Source organism: Aedes albopictus, chromosome 3 (genome assembly GCF_035046485.1).
Source record: "Aedes albopictus strain Foshan chromosome 3, AalbF5, whole genome shotgun sequence".
Lineage (NCBI taxonomy): Eukaryota > Metazoa > Arthropoda > Insecta > Diptera > Culicidae > Aedes > Aedes albopictus.
This window is the reverse complement of record NC_085138.1, coordinates 92,490,395-92,516,297: the sequence shown is the minus strand read 5'-3', so window position 1 is coordinate 92,516,297 and position 25,903 is coordinate 92,490,395. Positions and strand designations below refer to the sequence as shown.

The 25,903-nt window shown below is 41.8% G+C and overlaps 1 protein-coding gene across 1 annotated transcript; it reads right to left on the bottom strand.

Moving 5' to 3' along the window:
* Positions 1-24,418: 24,418 nt before the first annotated feature.
* LOC109404515 (uncharacterized) lies at positions 24,419-25,285 on the bottom strand. Its single transcript, XM_019677416.2, has one exon. It carries the CDS (start codon positions 25,283-25,285, stop codon positions 24,419-24,421), a length of 867 nt encoding a protein of 288 aa, XP_019532961.2.
* Between the last annotated feature and the right edge of the window lie 618 nt (positions 25,286-25,903).

The following is a 25,903-nucleotide window of genomic DNA, read 5'->3' as shown; positions in this document are numbered from 1 at the left end:
AGAACCTCTGCAACTGCCAGAAACGCGTGTGTAGCACCTACAGAATCCACTGAAAGTCCTTAGCGGGTTTCAGAAGCGTTGTGATTCCGGAGGGTATCAGACGCGAAGGTTTGAGGCTGTTTAAGGACAAGGTATTTTGAGTACACAGCTCAAATTTCCTCGAGCACAAATCTAGAGAACCGTCAAACGTGCGTATCTGGCTGAAAATTTAATTTGATGGTTGCTTCCGCACACTAAACATTGATTTACTTATTCATCCCGATTTGTTTAACGGTTCTCTAGATTTGTGCTCGAGTAAATTTGAGCTGTGTACTCCAAATACCTTGGTTTCCAAAGATTTCCAAAGTGCTCGGACCAGCGTTTCAGATGGTCAGCCGGGTCGGTCAATAGCTGTCCAGATGTGTCTTTCACGGGAATCGTAGCATTCATCTTAGTCCCACTAAGGCAACGTGAGACATCGTAGAGGAGACGAATATCGCCGACTTTGGTGGCTTTCTCGTTTTCGTCGGCGCAAATCGCGCTGACGGGCTACGGTTTTGGCTCCTCGTGTTTTCGCTCGCTCTCTCTTGGCGTTCTTTCGCTCCTCTATCTTCCCCTAGGTATATCAACTGTGATCCACTGCTGTTTCTGAGTGCGCAGCCCATCCAAATTATTCTCGCCGGTGACGATGAAGGCGTTCTTTTTGGTGCTCGGAATACCCAAGCAACACACTTGTCACGGAAGAGTCACAGCGGTGCAGGTTTTTGTTGCACAAAAGTCACTGTAACTTACCTCTAGCCGCAGCGTCTTCCAGTCAGCGTATGTTGAACCGGCGCCCGGTTTTCTCCTCCTGTCGATGGATCCGAGTAATGCGCAGCTGGATCTAGCCGATTAGGAAATGATGGTCGAACGCAATGTCGCACTACGTTTGCTTCGCACTTCAAGCAGGCTTTATCTCCATTTTCGGCTGATGCAGATGTGGTCATGTCAGTTTGTGTACTGGTCGGTGGTGAAAGAGCGATCCCCCAATCACCATGTCATTGTTGCCACATAACTCTGCAAACAGCTCTTAATTCTCACTCATTTCTCCGAGATCATGGCGTTTCATGACGTGCTTATAGTCCGAGTTGTCGGAACCAACCTTCGCGGTGAAGTCGCCCATGAGGATCTTGATATTACCTTACGGAATCTTGTCCACGACAACATTCAATTGGCTGTAAAGGTTCTTGATGTCTTGCCTTTTGGCAGCATCATCGGTTGGCGCGTAACATTGGATCAAGGTAAGGTTTTGAAGCCGTGGTCTGAATTTGAGAAGCTCTTAAGTAATATCTTTTCATAGAAGTTTTCACTGAGAAGTTGAAACCTTATGCCATAAGAGAAGAGAAAATTCTTCAAGAAATTGTTATTATCCACGGCCGGTTCGGTTTAAAAAAATCCTTCCTCGTGAATATGGCATGAACTTAAATCGGAAAAAGCGGAACGTTTTTCGCGCTTCAGCCCGTGAATATGTAGTTTATGTTCCAATGAGCATTCCTCAGTGTCAGACCAAGTGCTTGTTAGTGCTGCATTCGACATGTTTATGGCATATTTCACAGTAACTACATTGGGGGTTTAGCGAATCGCGTAACTTCGCCTTCTTCTTCTTCTGCTTTCAGAACGAGGTCGCTTCGTTTGCGAGTAAATATGCATGGGCTGAATGTGTAGCAAGCAAAAGAAGGCGCGGACCGGCTTCGCAGAAGAAAATGTAACGAACTGTGAAATCGAAGAAATCGGAACGAGGTTGAGAAGTAACGGGGAAGCGATAGAGGCGAGTGCGACGTTTCGTGACTTTTGATGCATTGTTCGGATGGTTCTTTGGAGTTTTTGTTAAAATGCTCGCAAGATGTTTTCGGAGAACTCCTGTGAGACGGACGCCCAATACACTGGAAACGTTTCAATGGATGGATAAAAAATAACACCTAAATGATGTGATATGGTTTTTTTCAAATATCTTATTCTTTGTCTATCATTTAAAAATGTAAGAACAATGTCTATATCTTCATGGTTCTGATTTGTTTTCTGCAAAAGGAAGAATATGTTTTCAAAGACAAGCACAATGCCAATTGGTGTACCATTTGTAACATTATTTCCTATCCTTCCTGTAAACGACATACCATTTCTACCAGCTGTGCATGTTCGTATAAAACAGGTCAGTACTTCTTAAATTCACATTATGTTTCATCAAGTCCACCAAAACCCATCAGTCTTCGTCTTCGGAAAATACATTTTACTCCATCCATACGCACCGTCAGCACCGCCCCAAAGATTCCCTTAAATAAAAACAAAAATGAAAATCCACTCGCCAATATCTGCAAACCACCATCGCACAACACTTGTGCTAACGAACGACTCAAGTGGCAGAGAAACGTCGTCTTCGTCGTTCACCGTGTCTTCGTCATCGTCACTAGGTTGGTACCATCCTCTCGTCTTCATCGGTCGTTCAGGACTTGCTACTTGTTCATCACGACGACGGCGACAGCTATCATCATCACTCATTCAAACTTAAATAATCGCACACGACTTGGGAGGATCCAACCATGCAGGATTTCGCTTTCTTCGCTCACCGTGGAGCGTGGTGTGTCCCGCTAAGTGAAGAATTGGGTACGTATATCTACGGTGGGAAAAGAGTACGTAGTGTGTTTGAATGCACGCAGCTCCTGGACCGGCAGGGGCCGCCACTTGAGTTTCGTTGGATCTACTCGCTACTGGGGTAAAGGTATGTGATATGTGATACCCAGGTAGAGGTAAATTACTTATATGTAATCATAAAGTGATGTGTTCATCAATATAACACCTTACCAATTTTCCTAGAAAATCGGGAAAGTAGTAAAACTTGCTATTCGGAAATCATGTCAAAATCTTGGAAAAAAAACCCTGGATAATGATAAATTCGACTACTTCTATCATTATTCTTGTCATTATCAGTACTTGTGGCATATCAGAGATGTATTCTAGGATGCATTACAAGTATTGAAGTGATCAGCGGATGCTAAGACAATTTTTCACAGTCTTTCACGTTTCGTGACCTTGCTTGGGAAACCTCCTGGGACCTTCTTAGATTCCTTGAAATTCTCCTGACATCCCCTGACCTTCTGAATCCCCTAATAAAGGATGCCATATAAACAGATTTATCAATTTTATACGGAATGCTAAGCATCTATACAGATTACGTTTTATATGAAATACAGATTTTTTATCTAGAGTGGTTATTATTTTTTTGTATAGGATACAGTTTCTTACCGTTTTTGGCAACATTTCCTCCCCGATTTTGGCAACACCGGTTTTTGGCAACAATTTCTTACCGATTTTGGCAACACTTTTTTACCGATTTTGGCAACACTTTTTTTTATTTTTTTTTTATTTTTATCGAAAAATTGTTTGTATTTGTAAATGTATTCATATGTTAGCCTTACTCTTCTACAAAAAAATCAAAATTCATTAAATTTTCCAAAATCAACAATTTTACAAATCATGTCGTAATTTATGAACGTCACCTACAGGGATCGTTTTATAACTTGTGATAGTCCATATTTAAAATATAAGCCAAATTGACGTATAAAAGTTAAAAATGATCCACAATAAATACCGATTTTGGCAACACCCCAATTTAGCAACATAAAATTCACCTCGTGTTGCCAAAATCGGTATGCAAATGTACATATTTTTGAAATTAGCGATACTGATTTTTCAAAAAAAAAAATCATCTGGCATCCCTGCGACACTCCCTGGAACCACTTAAAACAACCCTGAACTGTTATGAGACCCAATGGAACGTCCCTGAGAACTCCTGGATCACCGGAGCCAGCCCCTTGAGAACCCTGAATCGCCCCTAAACTCCTTCTAAACCTTCTGGGACCCCCCCTGAAACCCCTTGAATCCCATGAATCGATCATGAGACCCCCATAAATCCTCCTGAGACTCCCTGGAATCGCCCTAACAACAAAGAATAAGACAGAGTAGGGCACCGCTGCCTAGTTTTTTTTCGTTTTCTCAAGTAAAATAGATATTGATGCAGAGCTTGATGACAATGATCAAAAACAAACCACCAGACAAAGAGAGAAACATTTGTTCTTCTTGAAAAATATTCAACAAACAATCGAAACGTCGGGTGTAAAACCCATGTTTTAGTTCGCTTCAAAGACTAAATGTTGAAAAAGAGACCGCAATAACTAAACAAATGATTGGAAGGGATTATGTAAGATTTCTTAAAAGAAATGTGCAAATTATAAAATATTATCAGAACGATTTCTGCGAGGAATTCTTGGAGAAATTTCTGACTGCACTTTTGGAGAAATTCTTGAAGAAATTCTTGGAGGAGTTCATGCAAGTATTCCCGGAAGAATTTCTTAGAAAAGTAATGAAGAAGTTTCAGAAGAAAAAACATTGATGGAATTACTGCAACAATTCTGGGGATGAAATTTTAAAGAAATACTTGTATAAATTTCATAGAATATAATTCCTTAAAAACCTGAGGGAGTCTTTCGAGGAATTTCCGTAAGATGACTTAGAAAAATTTCTTGAAGGAATTCTATAATGAGTCTTAGTAGGATTTCATGCATATATTTTTTGAGACATTACCAAAGTTACTCTTGGTGGAATCCATGATTCCAAATTTCAAAAGTAGAGCGATTCAACAATATTAAGATGGTTTTAGGGACGCTTCAAGAGTTTTCAGAAACATTTTAGACAGTTCCTGTAGGTTTTAAGAGCATTTGATAGCATTTTAAGGACGTTTCAAGGGATTTTAAGGAGCGTTTCAGGGGGTTTCTGGAGACCTTTAAGGACGTTCCAAGGGGTTTAGAAATATTTGGGCGTTTTAATGGGATTACGGTTGTTTCAAGGGCGTTTCATGGCATTTCAGATCAGGGTCGCATCAAGAGGGGCTTCATAAACACCCTTAAAGCAAAGAGTTTTCAGAATTTTTTTTAATAACATTTAATATTTATCCGTTTTTGTTATACATTAGTTGATATACATTCATATTACAACTATTAACAAAATATACATATCCATACTTTAACCTAGCAAACAATACAGAACTTTCCGAAATGTTTCTGAACAGCATCTCTCGCAATTGTTTTTTTTTAATTTATACAAACATCCTTCTTTGTTCAAATTGTAACAAATTGCTCTACTAACAATGAATAAAGCTGTTTTTTGTCTTTCATTTTTTTGGGTTTATTTTCCAAGATAGAATATTTTCCGTGTTATCAAATTTGAACTTTTCAAATGGATTACAGGGATTTTAAGGGCATTTGAATAGAAAAACCTCTGAAAATACCTGCGTAATCAGCTGAAAATCCACGGAAACTTCCTGATATGTTTTCAAAATCTCCAAACGCCTCCGTAACGCCTCTGAAATCCTCTAGAAATGCCTCCGAAGTCTCCCCGAAGCCCCCTCAGACCCCTTGTAATTCACTTGAGACCCTCCAAAACCGCCAAAAACGCCTCCGTTATGCTTGCGGAAACGCCTCGGAAACCCGCTGAAAACGTTTTGAAGCTTTCTGAAATGCCTCCGCAATCCCCCTAAAATTCCATTTAACACAGCAAAGACGCTCCGATACCACCGCAAACGTACCTGTAACGCCTCGGAAACCCATCGATATTTATTCTGAAATGACTTCAAAAACCCCCTCAGAAACCAGCTCCAAAAATCGATTCCCCACATTCTCACACTTTCTGTTCTCGAGTAACCCGCCTGACCTTTTCACAGTTTCCGGAACTACTGAGACTCTGAGGTTATGACACTTTCTTTCCTATTCGGAAAAAAATCCGCATTTATCCCCTGCTGTCGGTGGTTTACCGTGTCGGAACCCCCAGAAGCCCCTCCAAACCACCCTGAGACTTCCTGAAACGCCCCTGAGATATCCTAACTCCTCCTAAAACTTTCTTGCACCCCCTTGAAACACCCTCAAGATCTTCTGGCGTCCTGTTGAAACCACCAAAACACCCCTGCAATCCACAGGAAATCCTGAAGAATCCGTAGAGAAATTCCTTAATAATTGCCAGATAAATTTTTGAAAAATTTCCCAATAAAATGAGAAAAATTCGCAGAGAAATTCTGAAAGAATTTCCAGATTAATTCTTTGAATAATTTCAAAGAGAATTCATAAGGAATTTTCAGGGGAAATCTTGAAGAATTCCCGGAGGCATTCATAAAGATTTTCCAGGTACATTTTTGAACTATTCCCAGAGGAATTTTTGGAATCATAAGAGGAATGTTTGGGAGAATTTCCAGAGGAACTCTTGGAAGAATTTTCAGAGACATTCAGGGACAATTCCCAGAGTAATTCTTGAAGAATTCACAGAAGAATTCTTGGGGAATTCCCAGAAAAAAATTTTGGAGAATTCCCAGAGGATTTTTTGTGAAATTTCAAAGGAATTCTTCGAGGATTTCCAAAAATCTGTTGGAGTATTCCAGAGGAATTCTAGATGAATTTCATAGGTATTCTGGGAGAATTTAAAAGAAATTGCAGAGAAATTCTGAGAGAATTCCAGATAAGCTCTTGGAGAATTCCAAAGAATTCTTGGAGAATTCCCAAAAAAAAAAATGTTAGAGAATTTCAGAGGAATTCCTGGAGAATTCTTAGAGGATTCATAAAGAAATTCTTGAAGATTTCTCAGAGGAATTCTTGGAGACTTCTTAAAGTAATTCGTGAAGAATTTCTAAAGGAATTATGGGAGAATTCCAGAGACCATTTTGAAGAACTTTTTGAGGAATTCCTTAGGAATACTTTGAGGAATTCTTAAAGAATTCCAGAGGGATTCCCAAAGAATTCCTGAAAAAATGTTGCAGAATTTCTGGAAGAATTATGTGAGAATTTCTGGAGGAATTCTTGGGGAATGTCTAGAAGAATTCCAGAGGAATTCTAGGAGAATTCCAGAGGAGTTCTGGGAAAATTCCAGAGGAGTTAGAGAAGAATTCCAGAGGAATTCTGGGAGAATTCCAGGATAATTGTGGGAGAACTCCAGAGGTATTCTAACAGAATTCCAGAGGAATTTTTGGGAGAATCCAGAGGAGTTTAGGGGGAATTCCAGAGGAATTCCGGGAGAATTCCAGAGGCATCCTGGAAGAAGCCCAGATCAATTCTGGGAGAATTCTCAGAGGTGTTCTGGGAGAATTCTAGAGGAATTCTGGGAGAATTCCCAAGGAATTCTGGGAGATTTCCAGAGGAATTCAGAGAGAATCCTGGAAGAGTTTTTGGGAGAATTCAGATTATTTCTGGGAGAATTCCAGAGAAATTTTGGGAGCAATCCAGAGGAACTTTTGGGAAAATTCACAGAGGATATCTGGGAGAATTCGCAGAGAAATTCAGGGAGATTTAGCAGAGAAATTTTGAGACAATTCCAAAGGAACTCCGGGAGAATTCCAGAGTTATTTTGAAAGAATTCCAGAGGAATTTTTAGAAGAAACCAGAGGAGTTCTGGGAGAGCTCCAAAGAAATTCTGAAAGAATTCCGGAGGAATTTTTGGGAGAATCCAATGGAATTTTGGGCTGATTGACAGAGAAATTCTGGGAAAGCTCCAGAGAAAAAATGGGAGAATTCCAGAGGAGTCTCTATGAGAATTCCAGAGGAACTTTTGGCAGAATTCGCAGAGGAATTTTGGGATAATTCACAGAATAATTCTTGAAGAATATCCAGCGGAATTTTTGGAGAATTCCAGAGAAATTTATGAAGAATTTTCAGAGAAATTCTTGCGGACCTCTCACAGCATTTTTTTTTTGTATAATTCCCAAAGGAATCTTGTACGAATTCGAAGAGAGTCTCTTAAAGAATTCCTGGAGGAATTCTTGGAAAATTCACACAGAAATTCTTGTTGAACTCTAGACGAATTCTAGGAGGATTTTAGAGGAATTCTGGGAGAATTCCAGAGCAATTCTGGGAGAAGTCCAGAACAATTCTGGGAGTAAATCGTGAAGAATTTCCAGCAGAATTTTGGAAGAATTCCAGAGAAATTTTTGAAGAATTTTCAGAAAAATTCTTGCAGACCTCGCTGAGCATTTTTTCCAATTTTGGATGAATTCGAAGAGGGATTCTTAAAGAATTCTTGGAGGAATTCTTGAAGAATTCGTAGAGGAATTCTGGAAGAATTCCAAGGAAATCTGAGCGAACTCCAGAGAAATTCTGAGCGAATTCCAGAGGAATTCTGAGAGAACTCCAGGGAAATTCTGGGAGAATTCCGAAGGAGTTTTTGGGAGAAATCCCAGAATTCCTCTGGAATTCTCCCAGAATTCCTCTGGAATTCTCCCAGACTTCCTCTGGAATTCTCCCAGAATTCCTCTGGAATTCTCTCAGAATTCCTCTTGAATTTTCCCAGAATTCCTCTGGAATTCTCCCAGAATTCCTCTGGAATTCTCCCAGAATTCCTCTGGAACTCTCCCAGAATTCCTCTGGAATTCTCCCAGAATTCCAGAGGAATTCTCCCAGAATTCCTCTGGAATTCTCCCAGAATTCCTCTGGAATTCTCCCAGAATTCCTCTGGAATTCTCCGAGAATTCCTCTGGAATTCTCCGAGAATTCCTCTGGAATTCTCCGAGAATTCCTCTGGAATTCTCCGAGAATTTCTCGGGAATTCTCCGAGAATTCCTCTGGAATTCTCCCAGAATTCCTCTGGAATTCTCCCAGAATTCCTCTGGAATTCTCCCAGAATTCCTCTGGAATTGTCCCAGAATTCCTCTGGAATTCTCCCAGAATTTCACTGGAATTCTCTCAGAATTCCTCTTAAATTTTCCCAGAATTCCTCTGGAATTCTCCCAGAATTCCTCTGGAATTCTTTCAGAATTCCTCTGGAATTCTTTCAGAATTCCTCTGGAATTCTTTCAGAATTCCTCTGGAATTCTTTCAGAATTCCTCTGGAATTCTTTCAGAATTCCTCTGGAATTCTTTCAGAATTCCTCTGGAATTCTTTCAGAATTCCTCTGGAATTCTTTCAGAATTCCTCTGGAATTCTTTCAGAATTCCTCTGGAATTCTCCCAGAATTCCTCTGGAATTCTCCCAGAATTCCTCTGGAATTCTCCCAGAATTCCTCTGGAATTCTCCCAGAATTCCTCTGGAATTCTCCCAGAATTCCTCTGGAATTCTCCCAGAATCCCTCTGGAATTCTCCCAGAATCCCTCTGGAATTCTCCCAGAATCCCTCTGGAATTCTCCCAGAATCCCTCTGGAATTCTCCCAGAATCCCTCTGGAATTCTCCCAGAATTCCTCTGGAATTCTCCCAGAATTCCTCTGGAATTCTCCCAGAATTCCTCTGGAATTCTCCCAGAATTCCTCTGGAATTCTCCCAGAATTCCTCTGGAATTCTCCCAGAATTCCTTTGGAATTCTCCCAGAATTCCTCTGGAATTTTCCCAGAATTCCTCTGGAATTCTCCCAGAATTCCTCTGGAATTCTCCCAGAATTTCTCTGGAATTCTCTCAGAATTCCTCTGGAATTCTCCCAGAATTCCTCTGGAATTCTCCCAGAATTCCTCTGGAATTCTCCCAGAATTCCTCTGGAATTCTCTCAGAATTCCTTTGGAATTCTCCCAGAATTCCTCTGGAATTTTCCCAGAATTCCTCTGGAATTCTCCCAGAATTCCTCTGGAATTCTCCCAGAATTCCTCTGGAATTCTCCCAGAATTCCTCTGGAATTCTCCCAGAATTCCTCTGGAATTCTCCCAGAATTCCTCTGGAATTCTCCCAGAATTCCTCTGGAATTCTCCCAGAATTCCTCTGGAATTCTCCCAGAATTCCTCTGGAATTTTCCCAGAATTCCTCTGGAATTCTCCCAGAATTCCTCTGGAATTCTCCCAGAATTCCTCTGGAATTCTCCCAGAATTCCTCTGGAATTCTCCCAGAATTCCTCTGGAATTCTCCCAGAATTCCTCTGGAATTCTCCCAGAATTCCTCTGGAATTCTCCCAGAATTCCTCTGGAATTCTCCCAGAATTCCTCTGGAATTCTCCCAGAATTCCTCTGGAATTCTCCCAGAATTCCTCTGGAATTCTCACAGAATTCCTCTGGAATTCTCACAGAATTCCTCTGGAATTCTCCCAGAATTCCTCTGGAATTCTCCCAGAATTCCTTTGGAATTCTCCCAGAATTCCTCTGGAATTCTCCCAGAATTCCTCTGGAATTCTCCCAGAATTCCTCTGGAATTCTCCCAGAATTCCTCTGGAATTCTCCCAGAATTCCTCTGGAATTCTCCCAGAATTCCTCTGGAATTCTCCCAGAATTCCTCTGGAATTCTCCCAGAATTGCTCTGGAATTCTCCCAGAATTGCTCTGGAATTCTCCCAGAATTCCTCTGGAATTCTCCCAGAATTCCTCTGGAATTCTCCCAGAATTCCTCTGGAATTCTCCCAGAATTCCTCTGGAATTCTCCCAGAATTCCTCTGGAATTCTCCCAGAATTCCTCTGGAATTCTCCCAGAATTCCTCTGGAATTCTCCCAGAATTCCTCTGGAATTCTCCCAGAATTCCTCTGGAATTCTCCCAGAATTCCTCTGGAATTCTCCCAGAATTCCTCTGGAATTCTCCCAGAATTCCTCTGGAATTCTCCCAGAATTCCTCTGGAATTCTCCCAGAATTCCTCTGGAATTCTCCCAGAATTCCTCTGGAATTCTCCCAGAATTCCTCTGGAATTCTCCCAGAATTCCTCTGGAATTCTCCCAGAATTCCTCTGGAATTCTCCCAGAATTCCTCTGGAATTCTCCCAGAATTCCTCTGGAATTCTCCCAGAATTCCTCTGGAATTCTCCCAGAATTCCTCTGGAATTCTCCCAGAATTCCTCTGGAATTCTCCCAGAATTCCTCTGGAATTCTCCCAGAATTCCTCTGGAATTCTTCCAGAATTCCTCTGGAATTCTCCCAGAATTCCTCTGGAATTCTCCCAGAATTCCTCTGGAATTCTCCCAGAATTCCTCTGGAATTCTCCCAGAATTCCTCTGGAATTCTCCCAGAATTCCTCTGGAATTCTCCCAGAGTTCCTCTGGAATTCTCCCAGAATTCCTCTGGAATTCTCCCAGAATTCCTCTGGAATTCTCCCAGAATTCCTCTGGAATTCTCCCAGAATTCCTCTGGAATTCTCCCAGAATTCCTCTGGAATTCTCCCAGAATTCCTCTGGAATTCTCCCAGAATTCCTCTGGAATTCTCCCAGAATTCCTCTGGAATTCTCCCAGAATTCCTCTGGAATTCTCCCAGAATTCCTCTGGAATTCTCCCATAATTCCTCTGGAATTCTCCCATAATTCCTCTGGAATTCTCCCATAATTCCTCTGGAATTCTCCCAGAATTCCTCTGGAATTCTCCCAGAATTCCTCTGGAATTCTCCCAGAATTCCTCTGGAATTCTCCCAGAATTCCTCTGGAATTCTCCCAGAATTCCTCTGGAATTCTCCCAGAATTCCTCTGGAATTCTCCCAGAATTCCTCTGGAATTCTCCCAGAATTCCTCTGGAATTCTCCCAGAATTCCTCTGGAATTCTCCCAGAATTCCTCTGGAATTCTCCCAGAATTCCTCTGGAATTCTCCCAGAATTCCTCTGGAATTCTCCCAGAATTCCTCTGGAATTCTCCCAGAATTCCTCTGGAATTCTCCCAGAATTCCTCTGGAATTCTCCCAGAATTCCTCTGGAATTCTCCCAGAATTCCTCTGGAATTCTCCCAGAATTCCTCTGGAATTCTCCCAGAATTCCTCTGGAATTCTCCCAGAATTCCTCTGGAATTCTCCCAGAATTCCTCTGGAATTCTCCCAGAATTCCTCTGGAATTCTCCCAGAATTCCTCTGGAATTCTCCCAGAATTCCTCTGGAATTCTCCCAGAATTCCTCTGGAATTCTCCCAGAATTCCTCTGGAATTCTCCCAGAATTCCTCTGGAATTCTCCCAGAATTCCTCTGGAATTCTCCCAGAATTCCTCTGGAATTCTCCCAGAATTCCTCTGGAATTCTCCCAGAATTCCTCTGGAATTCTCCCAGAATTCCTCTGGAATTCTCCCAGAATTTCTCTGGAATTATTCCAGAATTCCTCTGGAATTATCTCAGAATCCCTCTGGAATTCTCCCAGAATTCCTCTGGAGTTATCCCAGAATTCCTCTGGAATTCTCCCAGAATTCCTTTGGAATTCTCCCAGAATTCTTCTGGATTTCTCCCAGAATTCCTCTGCGAATTCTCCCATAATTTCTCTGCAAAATTTTTGAAAGAATTCCAGGAGATTTTTGGGAGAATTCCAGAGGATTTCTGGAAGATTTCGCATAGGAATTCTGGGAGAAATCACAGAGCATTTTTTTGAGAATTCGCAGCGTAATTTTGGGAGAATTCTGGGAGAATTCTGGGAGAATTCTGGGAGAATTCTGGGAGACATCTGGGAGAATTCTGGGAGAATTCTGGGAGAATTCTGGGTGAATTCTGGGAGAATTCTGGGCGAATTCTGGGAGAATTCACAGAGAAATTCTAGAAGAATTCCAGAGGAATTTTTGGGAGAATTCGAGAGGAATTCTGGGAGAATTCGAAGAGGAATTCTGGGAGCATTTCAATGGTATTCTGGGAGAATTTCAGTGTAATTCTGGAAGAATTCCAGAGAAATTCTGGAAGAATTCGCAGAGGAGGAATTTCTTTAGAAGAATTTCAAAGGAAGTCTTGGGGAATTTCAAACGAATTCTAACAGAATTCCAATCGAATTCTTGGAAAATTTTAATGGAATCCTGGGAGAATTCTAAAGGAATTCTTGGAGGATTCCGGAAGAATTTTTGGAGGATTCCGGAGGAATTCTTGGGAAATTTTAAAGGAATTCTTGGAGAATTCCCAGAGGAATTCCTGAAGATTTTTCAGATGAATTTTTGGAAAATTCTCAGAGCAATTCGTGAAGATTTTCCAGAAAAAAAATCTTGAATAATTGCCAGAGGAATTTTTGGTGAATTTCCGTAGGTATTTTTGGAAAATTTCCAGAGAAGTTTTGAACAATTCTTAAGGAAATTTTGGAACAATTTGCAGGGAAATTCTTGAAGAACTCCCAAAGGAATTCTGGAAGAATCAAAAATCTACCTAAGAAACTTCTCAGAACTGAAATTTGGAGTAACCATCAGGCAAAGGAAGTGTTTGGATACCATATACCCTAAATTCCTGGAACGATACCGTCTTCGCCGTCAGTCCGTAACTTACACAAGTGGGCACTCACTCGGTTGTTACTCTTCCGTCGGTCGTCGTCGTCATCGTCGTCGTCGTTTCGTTTAGTTTCGTTATCGCATCACAGCGGATTGTGTACGTAATAAATATATTACCATTAAAACAAGCACGTTTTCCGCATTTCCATCAAACAACGCCGAGGGGGTTTTCGGGTTGCGTTGCGTCGTCCGGAGATTGCTCCCCGTCTTAGGGCTGGAGTCGGTACCTTTTTAGAAGCGCACGTGGTGGCGCGCTTGATGATGCTGGAAGATGATGAATAGAAGACGCTTGACCTCTTTTCTCGTCAATGAGCGGGACATCCCGCACTTCTACTTTATTAGGTGGAAACATTATGAGTACATTTGGGGATGAGTTAGAGTGAACATTTTAGCAGGTTTGAATGCGAGATAAAAATCTTAGGAAGTATTTGTATGAAAACATTGAAATGATTTGAGAGAAATTCATGCGACCTCATCTTATTAATGAAGACATAAAATTGAATCGATCTCGATTTCCTAAATTCTCCACAAGCTTCCATTTTTCCCATGAACGTATCACACAATTTTCCATTTTCCAATATTCTACCGAAAGCCGAAACCTATCACGATAGCTTAATTCCACCTGCGGGGGCCAGGAAACTTTAGTTTTCCCGTGAAAGCCTGCCAGTGATATTTCGCTCGAACGCAGCTCGTGCAAATGACTTTGTTCAACTTTTCCAAACGGCTAACCGAACGTATGTCATATGCATGGCCAAATTCCTTCCGCTGCTCGGTCTATGTCGCTGCGCTGTTGCTACCTATACCGAAGAAGTTTGGAAGCCACCGAAGGCGTTATAGCTTGTTAAACATTCACCACGCTCCACCTACCTGGCAGGACTAGGAACTAGGGAAACGACAACGGCGACAGCGGGGTTGGTGTTGACGAACGCCAGTCTCGCATACGGAACTCAGCAGAGCTTTGAGCACCACGACGCCACCGTTCTCGCATGCATGTGATATCTACCTGTGGTTGCTGGAAGCCGGCGGATGGTAAACTTTGATGCAAATTTTAGTCGCTTGCAGTTTGTGGGTTTCAAAATATCGTGAGTTGGTGAGCGAATAGTGTATATACAAACCGCAACCATCCATGTGAGTTGTTTGGTCGGTTTGGGGAACAATGTGAGGAAGAATTTCTATAGGTGACTGAGGCGAGGATGGTGATTTTTTTGGTAAACCTAGCAGCTCTACTTGTGATGTTGCAAATTTAAAACGAAAGCTCTGCGGTATGTTCTGAAGTTATGAGTGAGTGAGGACACATGAAAGAACTACGTTTTGACACCGCCCTTTTCTTTGAGAAAGTTAGTGGCGGCTGATCGACGTCCGAGTGCCAAGGATGGACTCTAAGCTCAACTGTGTACATACATACTATCAAATATAATAAATAAAAATCTTTGATACTATGGTCCTCCGGAAAGTGGGGGATTCATAAAAGACAACTCACCGTCTTCAACCAGAGGTTGTACAGACTGAACAAGCACTAACATGAGACAACGGACAACACATATAACACTCACTTGCCGATTTACTGAAGCACCACGGATTCGACATCATAGTGCTGGAGGAGGTGTGTTGGACAGGATCCATGGTGCGAACGTTGAGAGGTAATCATGAGGATCAATGGCTTTTTCTTCAACATCAGCATAATAAAGGTGCACAGCTCACACTCCGGAAGCACTGATGATGACAAAGACGCATTTTACGCGCAGCTCGAACGCGAGTACGACCGCTGCTCAAGCCACGACGTAAAGATCATCATAGAAGATTTAAACGCTCAGGTAGGCCAAGTGGAGGAATCCAGACCGACGATTGGAAAGTTTAGCGCCCACCAGCAGACGAACGAAAACAGCCTACGACTCATTGATTTCGCCGCCTCCAAAAACATGGCCATACGTAGCACCTTTATCCCACACAGCCTCCCTTATCGTTACACCTGGAGATTACCACAGCAGATGGAATCTCAATTCGACTACGTTCTGATTGACGGACGGCACCTCTCCGACAATATCGACGTCAGAACCTATCGTGGCGCCAACATTGATCTGGTGATGGTCGAACTGCGCCCAAAACTCTCCGTCATCAACAATGAACGGTACCGGCGACCGCCACGGTACAACCTAGAGCGACTAAAGCAACCAGATGTCGCCTCAGCATACGCGCAGAATCTCGAGGCCGTTGACGGATGGACGTGATGTGATCGAAAGCTGGAAGCAGCAGTTCAATGAGCACCTTAATGGCGTAGAGAACGTAGATACGGGATAATACGGCAATTGAGGAAACGACTACGCCAATGTGGCAGAGCAGAGAAACTGAGCCAACACCCACGCTAAGGTAAGTTAAGGATGTCATCCACCAGCTCAAAACCAACAAAGCAGCTGGTAAGGACGGTATTGCAGCTGAACTCATCAAGATGGGCCCAGAAACGTTGGCTATCTGTCTGCACCGGCTGATATTCAGGATCTGGAAAACCGAGCAGCTATCGTAGGAGTGGAAGAAAGAGGTAATCTGTCCCATTCACACGAAAGGCGATCATTTGGAATGTGAGAACTTTAGAGAGTTCACCATTTTCAAAGCAGCCTATGAAGTGCTATCCCAGATCATCTTCCGTCGTCTTTCACCTAAAGTAAATGAGTTCGTGGGAAGTTACCAAGCCGGTTTCATCGACGGCCGGTCGACAACGGACCAGATCTTCACCGTACGGCAAATCCTTCAGAAACGCCATGTATACCAGGTTCCAACGCGTCACCTGATCATCTGTTTCACAACGTCATACGACTGTATCGACCGCCCACAGCTGTGGAAAATCATGGACGAAAACGGCTTTCCTGAGAAGTTGACTAGACTAGTTAAAGCAATATTGGACTGTTAGCAAAACTGCGTAAAGGATTCGGGTGAAGTATCCTTTTCATTCGAATCCCACCAGGGACTGCAACAAAGTGACGGATTCTCATACATACTCTTCAACGTCACTCTGGTAGGTCAACCCGGTCAATCTGTGTACATTGCGGGTGACATGGACCGCCAGCACATTTGGAACGGTGGCAGAACTGTACACCCGCCTGGAACGTGAAGCACTAAAGGTTGGATTGGTGATGAATGCGTCAAAAACAACGTACATGGCAGGCGGAGCCGAACATGACCGGGTCCGTCAAGGAATTAATGTCACGATAGGCGAGGATACTTTCGAGGTGATGGAGGAATTCGTCTACCTCGGATCCTTACTCACGGCTGACAACAACGTGGAAGTCGTGCCTACTACGGGCTCCAGAAGAAGCGGCGGTCCAAACGCGTGCTAAGGACGATCTTCAGCAGCGTGCAGAAGAACGATGTGTGGTGGATGAGGATGAACAACAAGAACACTGCACTCTACGTCGAGCTTAACATCCAGAAAACAGTCAAAGTTAGAAGAATACGGTGGATAGGGTATGTTACAACAATGTGGTTTTCTGTTCGATTATATCACGATTTTGCTGGACAACAGCTCGGTTAATTTGGTGTTCGCTGCTGATCCGGTTGATACGAGAAGGCGTGGAGTGCAGCGTACAAGATGGATGTGGACCAGGCGGAGCGTGAGGTGTCGAGCATTAAGTGTAGAACAAAAATTATGCACTGTGACTTGAAATAACGCAAAATCCAACATACCACTACTTAATTACGTCATTATTAATAGCAATATAGAGAAAATCCTCTCTAGTGCAAACAGTAGCTCCCCATCACAAAAAAGACAATCGCGATATTACCCATCCGACTTCGACCCAGCCCCATCATCAAAACATGCCGTGCCTCCAGTAAATAAGAAATTCAACTCAATGGGAAGGATATTGTTATGGGTCGTGGTCCCGTTTCGTATTTTCCCTTGAACCAAGCATGTTTTTTTTTCTCGTTGGTCTTTGGTAAGACACATAACAAGCATGGAAAGAAAAAAAAACTGCTTCATTCATTGTCTTTTGATGCTTGGCACAGGCAGGCTACTCCTTCTGTTTGTGTCTGCGAGTTGTTGCAGGAAGTGGAACGTGCTCACGACCACCACCACCACTACTAAAGCCGTCAGCGCGGCCGGAAACGAAGCAAACAAACTAATCGATGAGGGGCCATTGCGAAGTTCGAATCTAGATAAAGGGGCTGTGAAAGTTAATGATTGACTATAAATACACTCAGTAGCAAAAAAAAAGCCGAGGCGATTTTTTCTCCTAAAATGCGTCACGTTCAATCTGCTGCAACTTTGTCAATTATCAATATTTTTGGCTGAAAATTTTACCACTTCATCATCAATATATTGATAATGTATGGACAAAATTTCAAATTGATACAAATTATATATTTTGAGTTATAACAACTTATATGAAAAAATCCATTTTTGGACATACCTTTTTCAAAAATCCGTATTTCAGTGAAAAATTTAAGTAGCTTCATAAAAATTTCACTGCAGTGTCAGTAAATATAGGAAATGTTGTGGTCAAAATTTGAAATGTTTTCATCAAGCGGTTTGGGCCACAGAAATCGTCAAAGTTGAAGTACCACTGTGGGTGCCTACAGTTTTCACTCCATATTTACCTCGCTGAAACACCGGTGCAGAAAAAAAGCCGAGGTCAATTCGTTCCATTAATGTTTAGATCTAAGTTTTAATAAACAATCCATATTATATGACATATTTTTATAAATTTTCGTGTGGTTTGCTAGTTGTTTATGACATTCAACAAGTAACACATAGTGCGTTACGCGTTACACGTAATGCGTTACAAACATACGTATATTAGTGAATATACAAGTAGTTTGTATAATTTGCAAATTTTGGCTACTGTTAAAACCTTAACATAAGCAAACAAGTGATGTTACATGCCTTTCTATATCATACTTTGTGGTTTTAAATTATACCCCACAACTTGTTGACTTATAATTAGTTTTTACAGTTGCCAAAATTTGTAAATTATACACACTACTTGTATATTCATCAATATACGTATGTTTGTAATGCATTACGTGTAACGCGTAACGCACTATGTGTTACGTGTTGAATGTCATAAACAACTAGCAAACCACACGAACATTTATTCAAATATGTCATATAATATGGATTGTTTATTAAAACTTAGATCTAAACATTAATGGAACGAATTGACCTCGGCTTTTTTTCTGCACCGGTGTTTCAGCGTGGTCAATATGGAGTGAAAACTGTAGGCACTTACAGTGGTACTTCAACTTTGACGATTTATGTGGCCCAAACCGCTTGATGAAAACATTTCAAATTTTGACCACAACATTTCCTATATTTACTGACACTGCAGTGAAATTTTTATGAAGCTACTTAAATTTTTCACTGAAATACGGATTTTTGAAAAAGGTATGTCCAAAAATGGATTTTTTCATATAAGTTGTTATAACTCAAAATATATAATTTGTATCAATTTGAAATTTTGTCCATACATTATCAATATATTGATGATGAAGTGGTAAAATTTTCAGCCAAAAATACTGATAATTGACAAAGTTGCAGCAGATTGAACGTGACGCATTTTAGGAGAAAAAATCGCCTCGGCTTTTTTTTTGCTACTGAGTGTACAAGTAATGGTACCAGTAAATTGGGTTTATTGGCCACGAACACAGTGGATTACGTTTTGCGATGCGGGGGCTCGTGATGACGACGACGACGTCGGGGGAGACGTTGCGTCCAAATCAAAGCCTTCGGTTGTCCCTGTGTCCACATAATCTCATCGTTTCGGTGGTTGTGAGGGGTGGTCCATGACCTACGGTTTGTGAATCAATCTACAAAAGTTGAGAAAAAAGAGGCTTATTAAAGACGATAGAAGCCAAAGTTAGAATGTTGAGCTTTATGGGGTTATATATATTAAGGTCTGCTAAAAATTTGAAACTGTAATTCTATTTTACCTTAATAGGTTAATCAAGCAATAGAAGCAATGTTAAACGTTAAACGTCTCACGTTTTACCACCAATATTACTTGATCATATCTCAAAAAATTAACAGATACAACAATATTGTGAATCACGTATTTTATAGAAGTCCCTCCAAATAGGAAATCGCGCTGAAGCATCAAATCATAACCAGCCAAATTGAAATGGTTAATAAATTTATGAACGCACTGCGAACGTGTGACGGCATGACAGTATTCCCTTCTGGTGTTCTGTGGTAGTTTAGTAGCAGTTATTCCAATTTGGAAGCTGGATGTTATACTAGGCTCGGAAAATGAATGACGATCCGTGAGCGTGTAGCATCGTAAAAATCGTATCATAAATGAAACTTTTTTCCTATGTGATATTAGATAAACGACTTTGTAGATAGTAGAGTATTGGGATGTGTGCATCTTAAGTTATAGTGAGTTTGTGAAACAATACTGCTTGACCTCCCTGAAGAAGGCCCAAACCAATGGCCGAAACGTAGAATCACCCCGCTCATAATTTACCGAAAAGACAATTTTAGAGGGATAAATGTATGCCTTTAGAGTTGTGTTTAATTGTTGTTATAAAATTAATATTAACTGCCATCAATGATAGTTATAGTCATACCACAATTATTTGATTAAAAATTGAAATATTGATGCTTATATCATTATTTATTATTTTCAGTCCTGAGGGTGAAGAGGGCCGTAATGAAAGTTCTTTACCATGCACTAAGGGGATTCAGGTGGCCAAAAATCGAAAATTAACTTTATTCTATTTGAGATTAAGGTTCGGTAGTTGGAAGTAGACTACTTGAACCAGTAAGCCCTGGAATATTAGTTTGCTATTTAATCCCTATACTTTTCGAGATATTGGCAGCAGAATGAGACCATTGCCAATTTTTGGTAAAATTAATGAAATGTTCAACTTGCATATCTTCGGCTTAAATGAAAAAAATGTCAAACTTTTAAAGTAGTTTCTAAAAGCTTGCTCATAAACCTTTCGAACGACGTATCAGACGTTTTGTAAAACTATTAAATGATGCCACTTCACAAAATTAAAAATTTTCCCATACAAACCGTTCCATACAAAACAAGTTTCGCTTCGGGACTATTTCTATGTCTTTGTTTAGGATCCCTGGGAGGCATTGAAATCAAATTTGGCTGCTACTAGCTGCTATTCTGCAATTCCAATCATGTTGTCGGCGATGATTGAGATATTGCTTTATAAAATCACCCTATTGGCCATTAAATACCTCTGAGGAAACAGTTGGTCGTCATGGCCACTTTTATCGGTAGATCAATCATAGTGCAGTCTAAATCTGGTCTTGGATCTCTTGGCGAAGCGTGTTTTTACGAATTGGAATCCATTTTGTAAATAGGAACAGAAATCCTTAAACGCCTAAAAGTATGCAATGCTTTTGTAATTTCATGCTGTTTGAAACTGTATTTCGATGTAAACCACCATTCAGCTACCAAGATATTTGATGTTTCCAATTTTCTCCACTGCTTGTCCAGTTACCGTATAGCTGGAAGGGTTGACCCCTACATACAACAATTTGGTCTTGTTGACGTTGATGGTAAGATCTGCCGCCAAGGAGCCTTCGACAAGAGCATCAAGTTTACTCTGCATATCGGACTGCCGTTGGTTGAGCTAAGAGTTCGAAGTAGTTTAGGTGCTCCACGGTAATGGGCTGCCACAGCAACCCACAATTTGATTCACGATCAAATGCGCCTGAAAGAGTCTTGTGCACTAGCGTGTGCAGCTTTCTTTTCTCGCTTTCAAAAACACAAGAAAGTGCGAGATAAAAGTGCGGCCTCTGTTATCTTTTGCGGCCTCTGATGACCTTCTCGAGCTCTTACCCGACCAAGCATCGTATACTGACAGGTCTTCGGGCGGTTTCCCTGGCTGTGGCAGTAGGTACCCGACTTTGCCGCTTCAAAACCTCCGGAAAGACTTCCTCGTCAATGCATTTCTGCTTAGTAGTAGTTATTTGTACTTATTTGATTTATTATTATGATTGTAGGCATTTGCCCATTATCTTAAACTATTACAACACATACATTCATTTCAGGTCAATTATTCTAAAAACTACATCTAATTACATGCTTAATTTTTTCTTTGGACATTGCAACATTAAACTGATTTCGATTAGCATTATAAAATGACATTATGCGATACATGGGTTCATTCCTAGCGTAATTTTGAACTCTATTTGGAATTTGAAACGGACGTACTTGTCTTAAACCTGATCGTCCTTCATACAATGAGACCTGCCCTGCTAGGTATGGAGAAACGTATCTATCATCTATGACATCCTTCAAAAATAAAGCATCGGCCATTTTCCTACGAATTTCTAGCGAGTCTATACCAACAAGCATGCATAATGATTTGTAATTGGGTAAGGCGTCTCTCCAACCTAGGTTACGAAGAGCAAACCGGACAAACTTTTTTTGAACACTTTCGATTCTCGTTTTATGAGTTTCATAATATGGTTGCCAAACTACACTAGCATATTCAATGGTTGAACGAACTAATCCAATGTAAAGCGAGATGATAGTGTAAGGATCGTCGAAATCTTTCCCAAGACGCTTAATCAGTCCAAACATGGCGTTAGCTTTTGCAATAACTTTTTCTGTATGTTCGGTAAAAGTTAGTTCCGAATCAAGCTGCACACCCAAGTCATTCACGCAGAACGATCTATTAATAACATCGGCACCCATCTGATACTCAAAATGAATGGTATTAATTTTTCTGGAAAACGACAACACATTACATTTTGACACATTGATCTTGAGACCGAACTTTCTGCAAAAGCTGGAGAAAAGCTCAATATTCCGTTGCAAATTTTGACAATCCTTCAGACAGCTTACTGGGATGAAAATTTTAACATCATCTGCATAAATGAGAATATATACTCCATCAAGAAAGCTAGGCAACTCGTTCATAACAGTGATGAAAAGCAGGGGGCCCAAATGGCTACCTTGAGGCACTCCGGAATCAACCGAGAATGCCTTTGATCGCGATTGATGAAGCTTAACGTACTGCGTGCGATTTTCTAGATAAGTCTGCAGCCACCTGAGAATTGGTCCTTCAATGCCGTGCTTCCTTAGAACGGACAAAATGGCACCAGTGTTCACCACGTCGAATGCCTTGGACATATCCGTGTATAATGTATCCACTTGCAGCCCATCCATCATCCACTGGGTGGTCCTCGAGACAAATTCAACCAGATTAGTAGTCGTAGAGCGTTTTTTCAGGAATCCATGCTGGCAAATTGATAATCTCGGTTCGATCCATGAGTAAAGTTGATCGTAGATGAGGCTTTCGAACATTTTCGGTATTGCAGACAATATGGAGATTCCTCGGTAATTTTCCACAGGCAGTTTGGAACCCTTTTTATGAATCGGGACAATGTGCGAAATTTTCCATAACATCGGAAAGTAGCCGCAACGTAAGGAAAAGCTGAACAATTCAAATAAGGGCAATGCAAAAGCTTCAGCGCACATTTTGATGCAAAGGTTGGGTATGCCATCAGGACCGCTACCTTTGGAGCCATCCAGCGTCTCGATTTTCTTGCGTACTTCATCCAGGGAGAGTGTAATATCTGGAATACGTTCATCACAAGGTAAAAACACGGGTACATCAATTTCACTACGCTCGGAGTAAACTGCGTTGAAATCAGGGGGAGCGACACTAGTTTTGCCAAGCCAAAAAACCTCAAAAAAAGCTGAAAAAAGCTCAAAAAAGTCGCTAAAACCCACAAAAGTTTTGCGGGTTTTGCCGGGTTTTTTCGACTTTTTTTGGCTTTTTTTGGGGTTTTTCGTCTTGGCAAAACTAGTGTCGCTCCCCCCGGTTGAAATAGTCAGCAAATAGCTCAGCCGCCTGTCCAGCGCAATCAGCTTTCATTGATTTGTACGTCACGTTTACTGGCACACCAGAATCACGCCTTGTTTTGCCAACATAGTTCCAGAACACTTTCGGATTAGACTGGATATTTAACTGCAACTCGTTCATGTATGCTTCATACTGCGATCGTTGTTTAGTTTTAAACTCTCTCCGCGCTTGCTTATATACATCTTCGTCTTCATCTGATCTGCTGCGTCTGAATTTATTGTACAACCTTTTCTTGGTTTTTAAAAGTCGTATAGTATCAGCATCGAACCATTCGGGGAAAGTTGGGCTACCCACTCGTCTAACAATTACACGACAGTGCCGAGAAAAAACCTCGTAAACGGTGGCATAGAAGGCTAGTACATTGAAGTCGACAGCATTGTTAACATAATATGCATTGTTGTCCAATACATCAAACATTTCAAAACTTCGCAGAAAGCTTACCATTGAATCGATGATAGGATTCAGTCTCGATGCATCAAAGGTTACGGATTCAATGAAAACATCGTTCCAATTGACGGTTACCAACTCTTGCACAATAGCCGCGTGATCACATTGTTGTAGGTCTAGTTTAACACGTGTTGGTTGGTCTTGCAGCGTAGTCTCGTTGGAATCGTAGGTGATTTTATTGTAGTTCACGGTGAGTGACATAGCGTTGTGGTGCGTTTCATTCTGAATCAAAGGCTCGCACAGATCCATTTGGCAGCATTGATCGTCGTTGGTAAATGCAAGATGGAGAAAGCGATTGTTTTGATTTGGTAAACCACACACTTGAACCAGTCCACACGCAGTCAGTTCATCTACAATAATGGATTCCTCCGGTGTGCGGACTTGCAGAGGTAGGAGATGCAGATCGTCTTCGTTTTCACGGTACCAAATAGTGTTTTTCAGATTGAAATCTCCAATAACCATGAATTTGGTTTCAGGGTTCGTTGAATCCACCATCCTGCGCACGCTATCACAATGCGATGTATATCGAGCCAGACTCGCATCAGGAGGGAGGTATATGCAACATAGAACGAGGTCAACATTCCCCAGGGAAATTCTCACAGCAATCTCTTCATTACAAGCTGATTCTTTGACAACACAACTTGGCAAAGTAGCTCTAACGGAGATGAGAACACCCCCTCCGGACGCTTTATCAGCATTCAATGGCGAACGATCACAGCGGTAAGTAACGAATGATTCGTGGAACAGCATTCCATTCGTTATTGACGGATCCAAATTGGTTTCACAGAAGACGTAAACATCAAAGTCGCATTCCAGAGATGAAAGTAAAACGGACTGCAAGCGACCGCTACTTCGGACGCTGTTCATGTTCTGGTAGTAGATACGCAGTTCTTCTACACTTCTTTCCGGCAAGTAAGTCGACATGGTCGGAGGGCGTGAGGACGGTGATAAACATACGGGGAGTTGCTCTACTACTGGACGTGTCATGGGAATTAATGAAGATTCAAACTCACCGCCGGTGCTGATGTAGGATGCGGTTCTGGAACACTCGATGGACCCGGATCGGTTCTCTGGCTCGGCTTCCAAAAAGGTTGAAAGTTAGAGGTGGTTTCGATGAACTCCCTAAATTGTACTTGCGGTGGCCAAGTGCATGGGTCCAAGGCTTTACACTTCAGTTCCTGGCTTACCCCTACTTTGAACGATACGAACGACAGGGTAGATGGCGGTCGTCCCTTTGGTATCAGTGCCTTAGCCACTACATCTTCCGTCTGCAAGCAGCGTCGCGCAAGATTAAGAATGTCGTCTTCAGTGGCTTCGGGGGATATTTTTGTGAGATAAATCCAGAACTTGCTCACCGATGTGTCCGCTGGTCCAACCGTAACGGTCGTGGACTGGTTAGTACCTTGAAGGACTTTCGAGGGACGTTCGGATAGTGCAGCAACAACTTCGTCACGCTCACGTGTCCTCTTCAAAGCTGGTCGATTGAACTGAAACCGACTGGGAGCAGGAGATAGCACTGCGGGAGAGAGCCTGTTGAAACCCCCCTGGATCTCCTGTCTCAGCTCGGCAATCAGGCTCTCCTTTATCTCCGACTTCAAATCATCAACCAGTTTGGAATACACATCGTTTATCTCTTTCGTCGCGTCATTCATTGATTTGACCGTGTTCTTAAAACGAGCGTTTCCCATGATTTCGCGACAATCCTTGCACATCCAGTATGCCGCGGGGTTTGCTTGCATCTCCTCATAAAATGCTTCCGAAACTGGGGCGCATTTGTAGTGGAAAGTTGCCTTGCAAAAGCCACCACAAACGACTTCAGGAGCAGACATGTGAATAGCACAACTGTTGCAGATTTCCATGTTACCCGGAATAATAAAAACCCGGTGGGGATGCTCTTTACAGAGAAAAAATCGATGAAAATTCACGCAAACTGGCAGCACTTCTGTGATGACAAATGCCGATGTATCGCTGTGTGCGTCACTGATACGACGATGATTTCAGCCAGCAGATTGACAGCTTAACTACTCACACATAGATGTTGATGCAGGATGATGTGAAGATGCTTACGAATGTCGAAGAGGATGACGATGACGGCCGGCGAAGGTGAATGAGGTAGCGAAAACTGATGTGGCTAGCTGACTGCTGGGCTCGAAGCTCACTGGAGGATTTTCGGATGTTTTCAATGAGAAGATGAGCAGCAGCGGGTAATGTATATTGATCCAATTGATACAGGGCACAAGCAAAGTCCAAATAAAGTCGTAGCACTCGGGCTCAAACCGGGTATCACTTCTAGTACTACATTTGGTCCCCGGTACCCAAGTTTGACGTTTGGCTGTCTACCTCATTTTTTACTAACTTTGTGACGCAGTATGTCACGATGATGTAGTAGCTCATAACCACAACTGCAACCTAATTTCAATGTGTCATGATTATCTCGCACAAAGGCACAAAAGTGTCTCAAACCGGAAGTTGTTTAC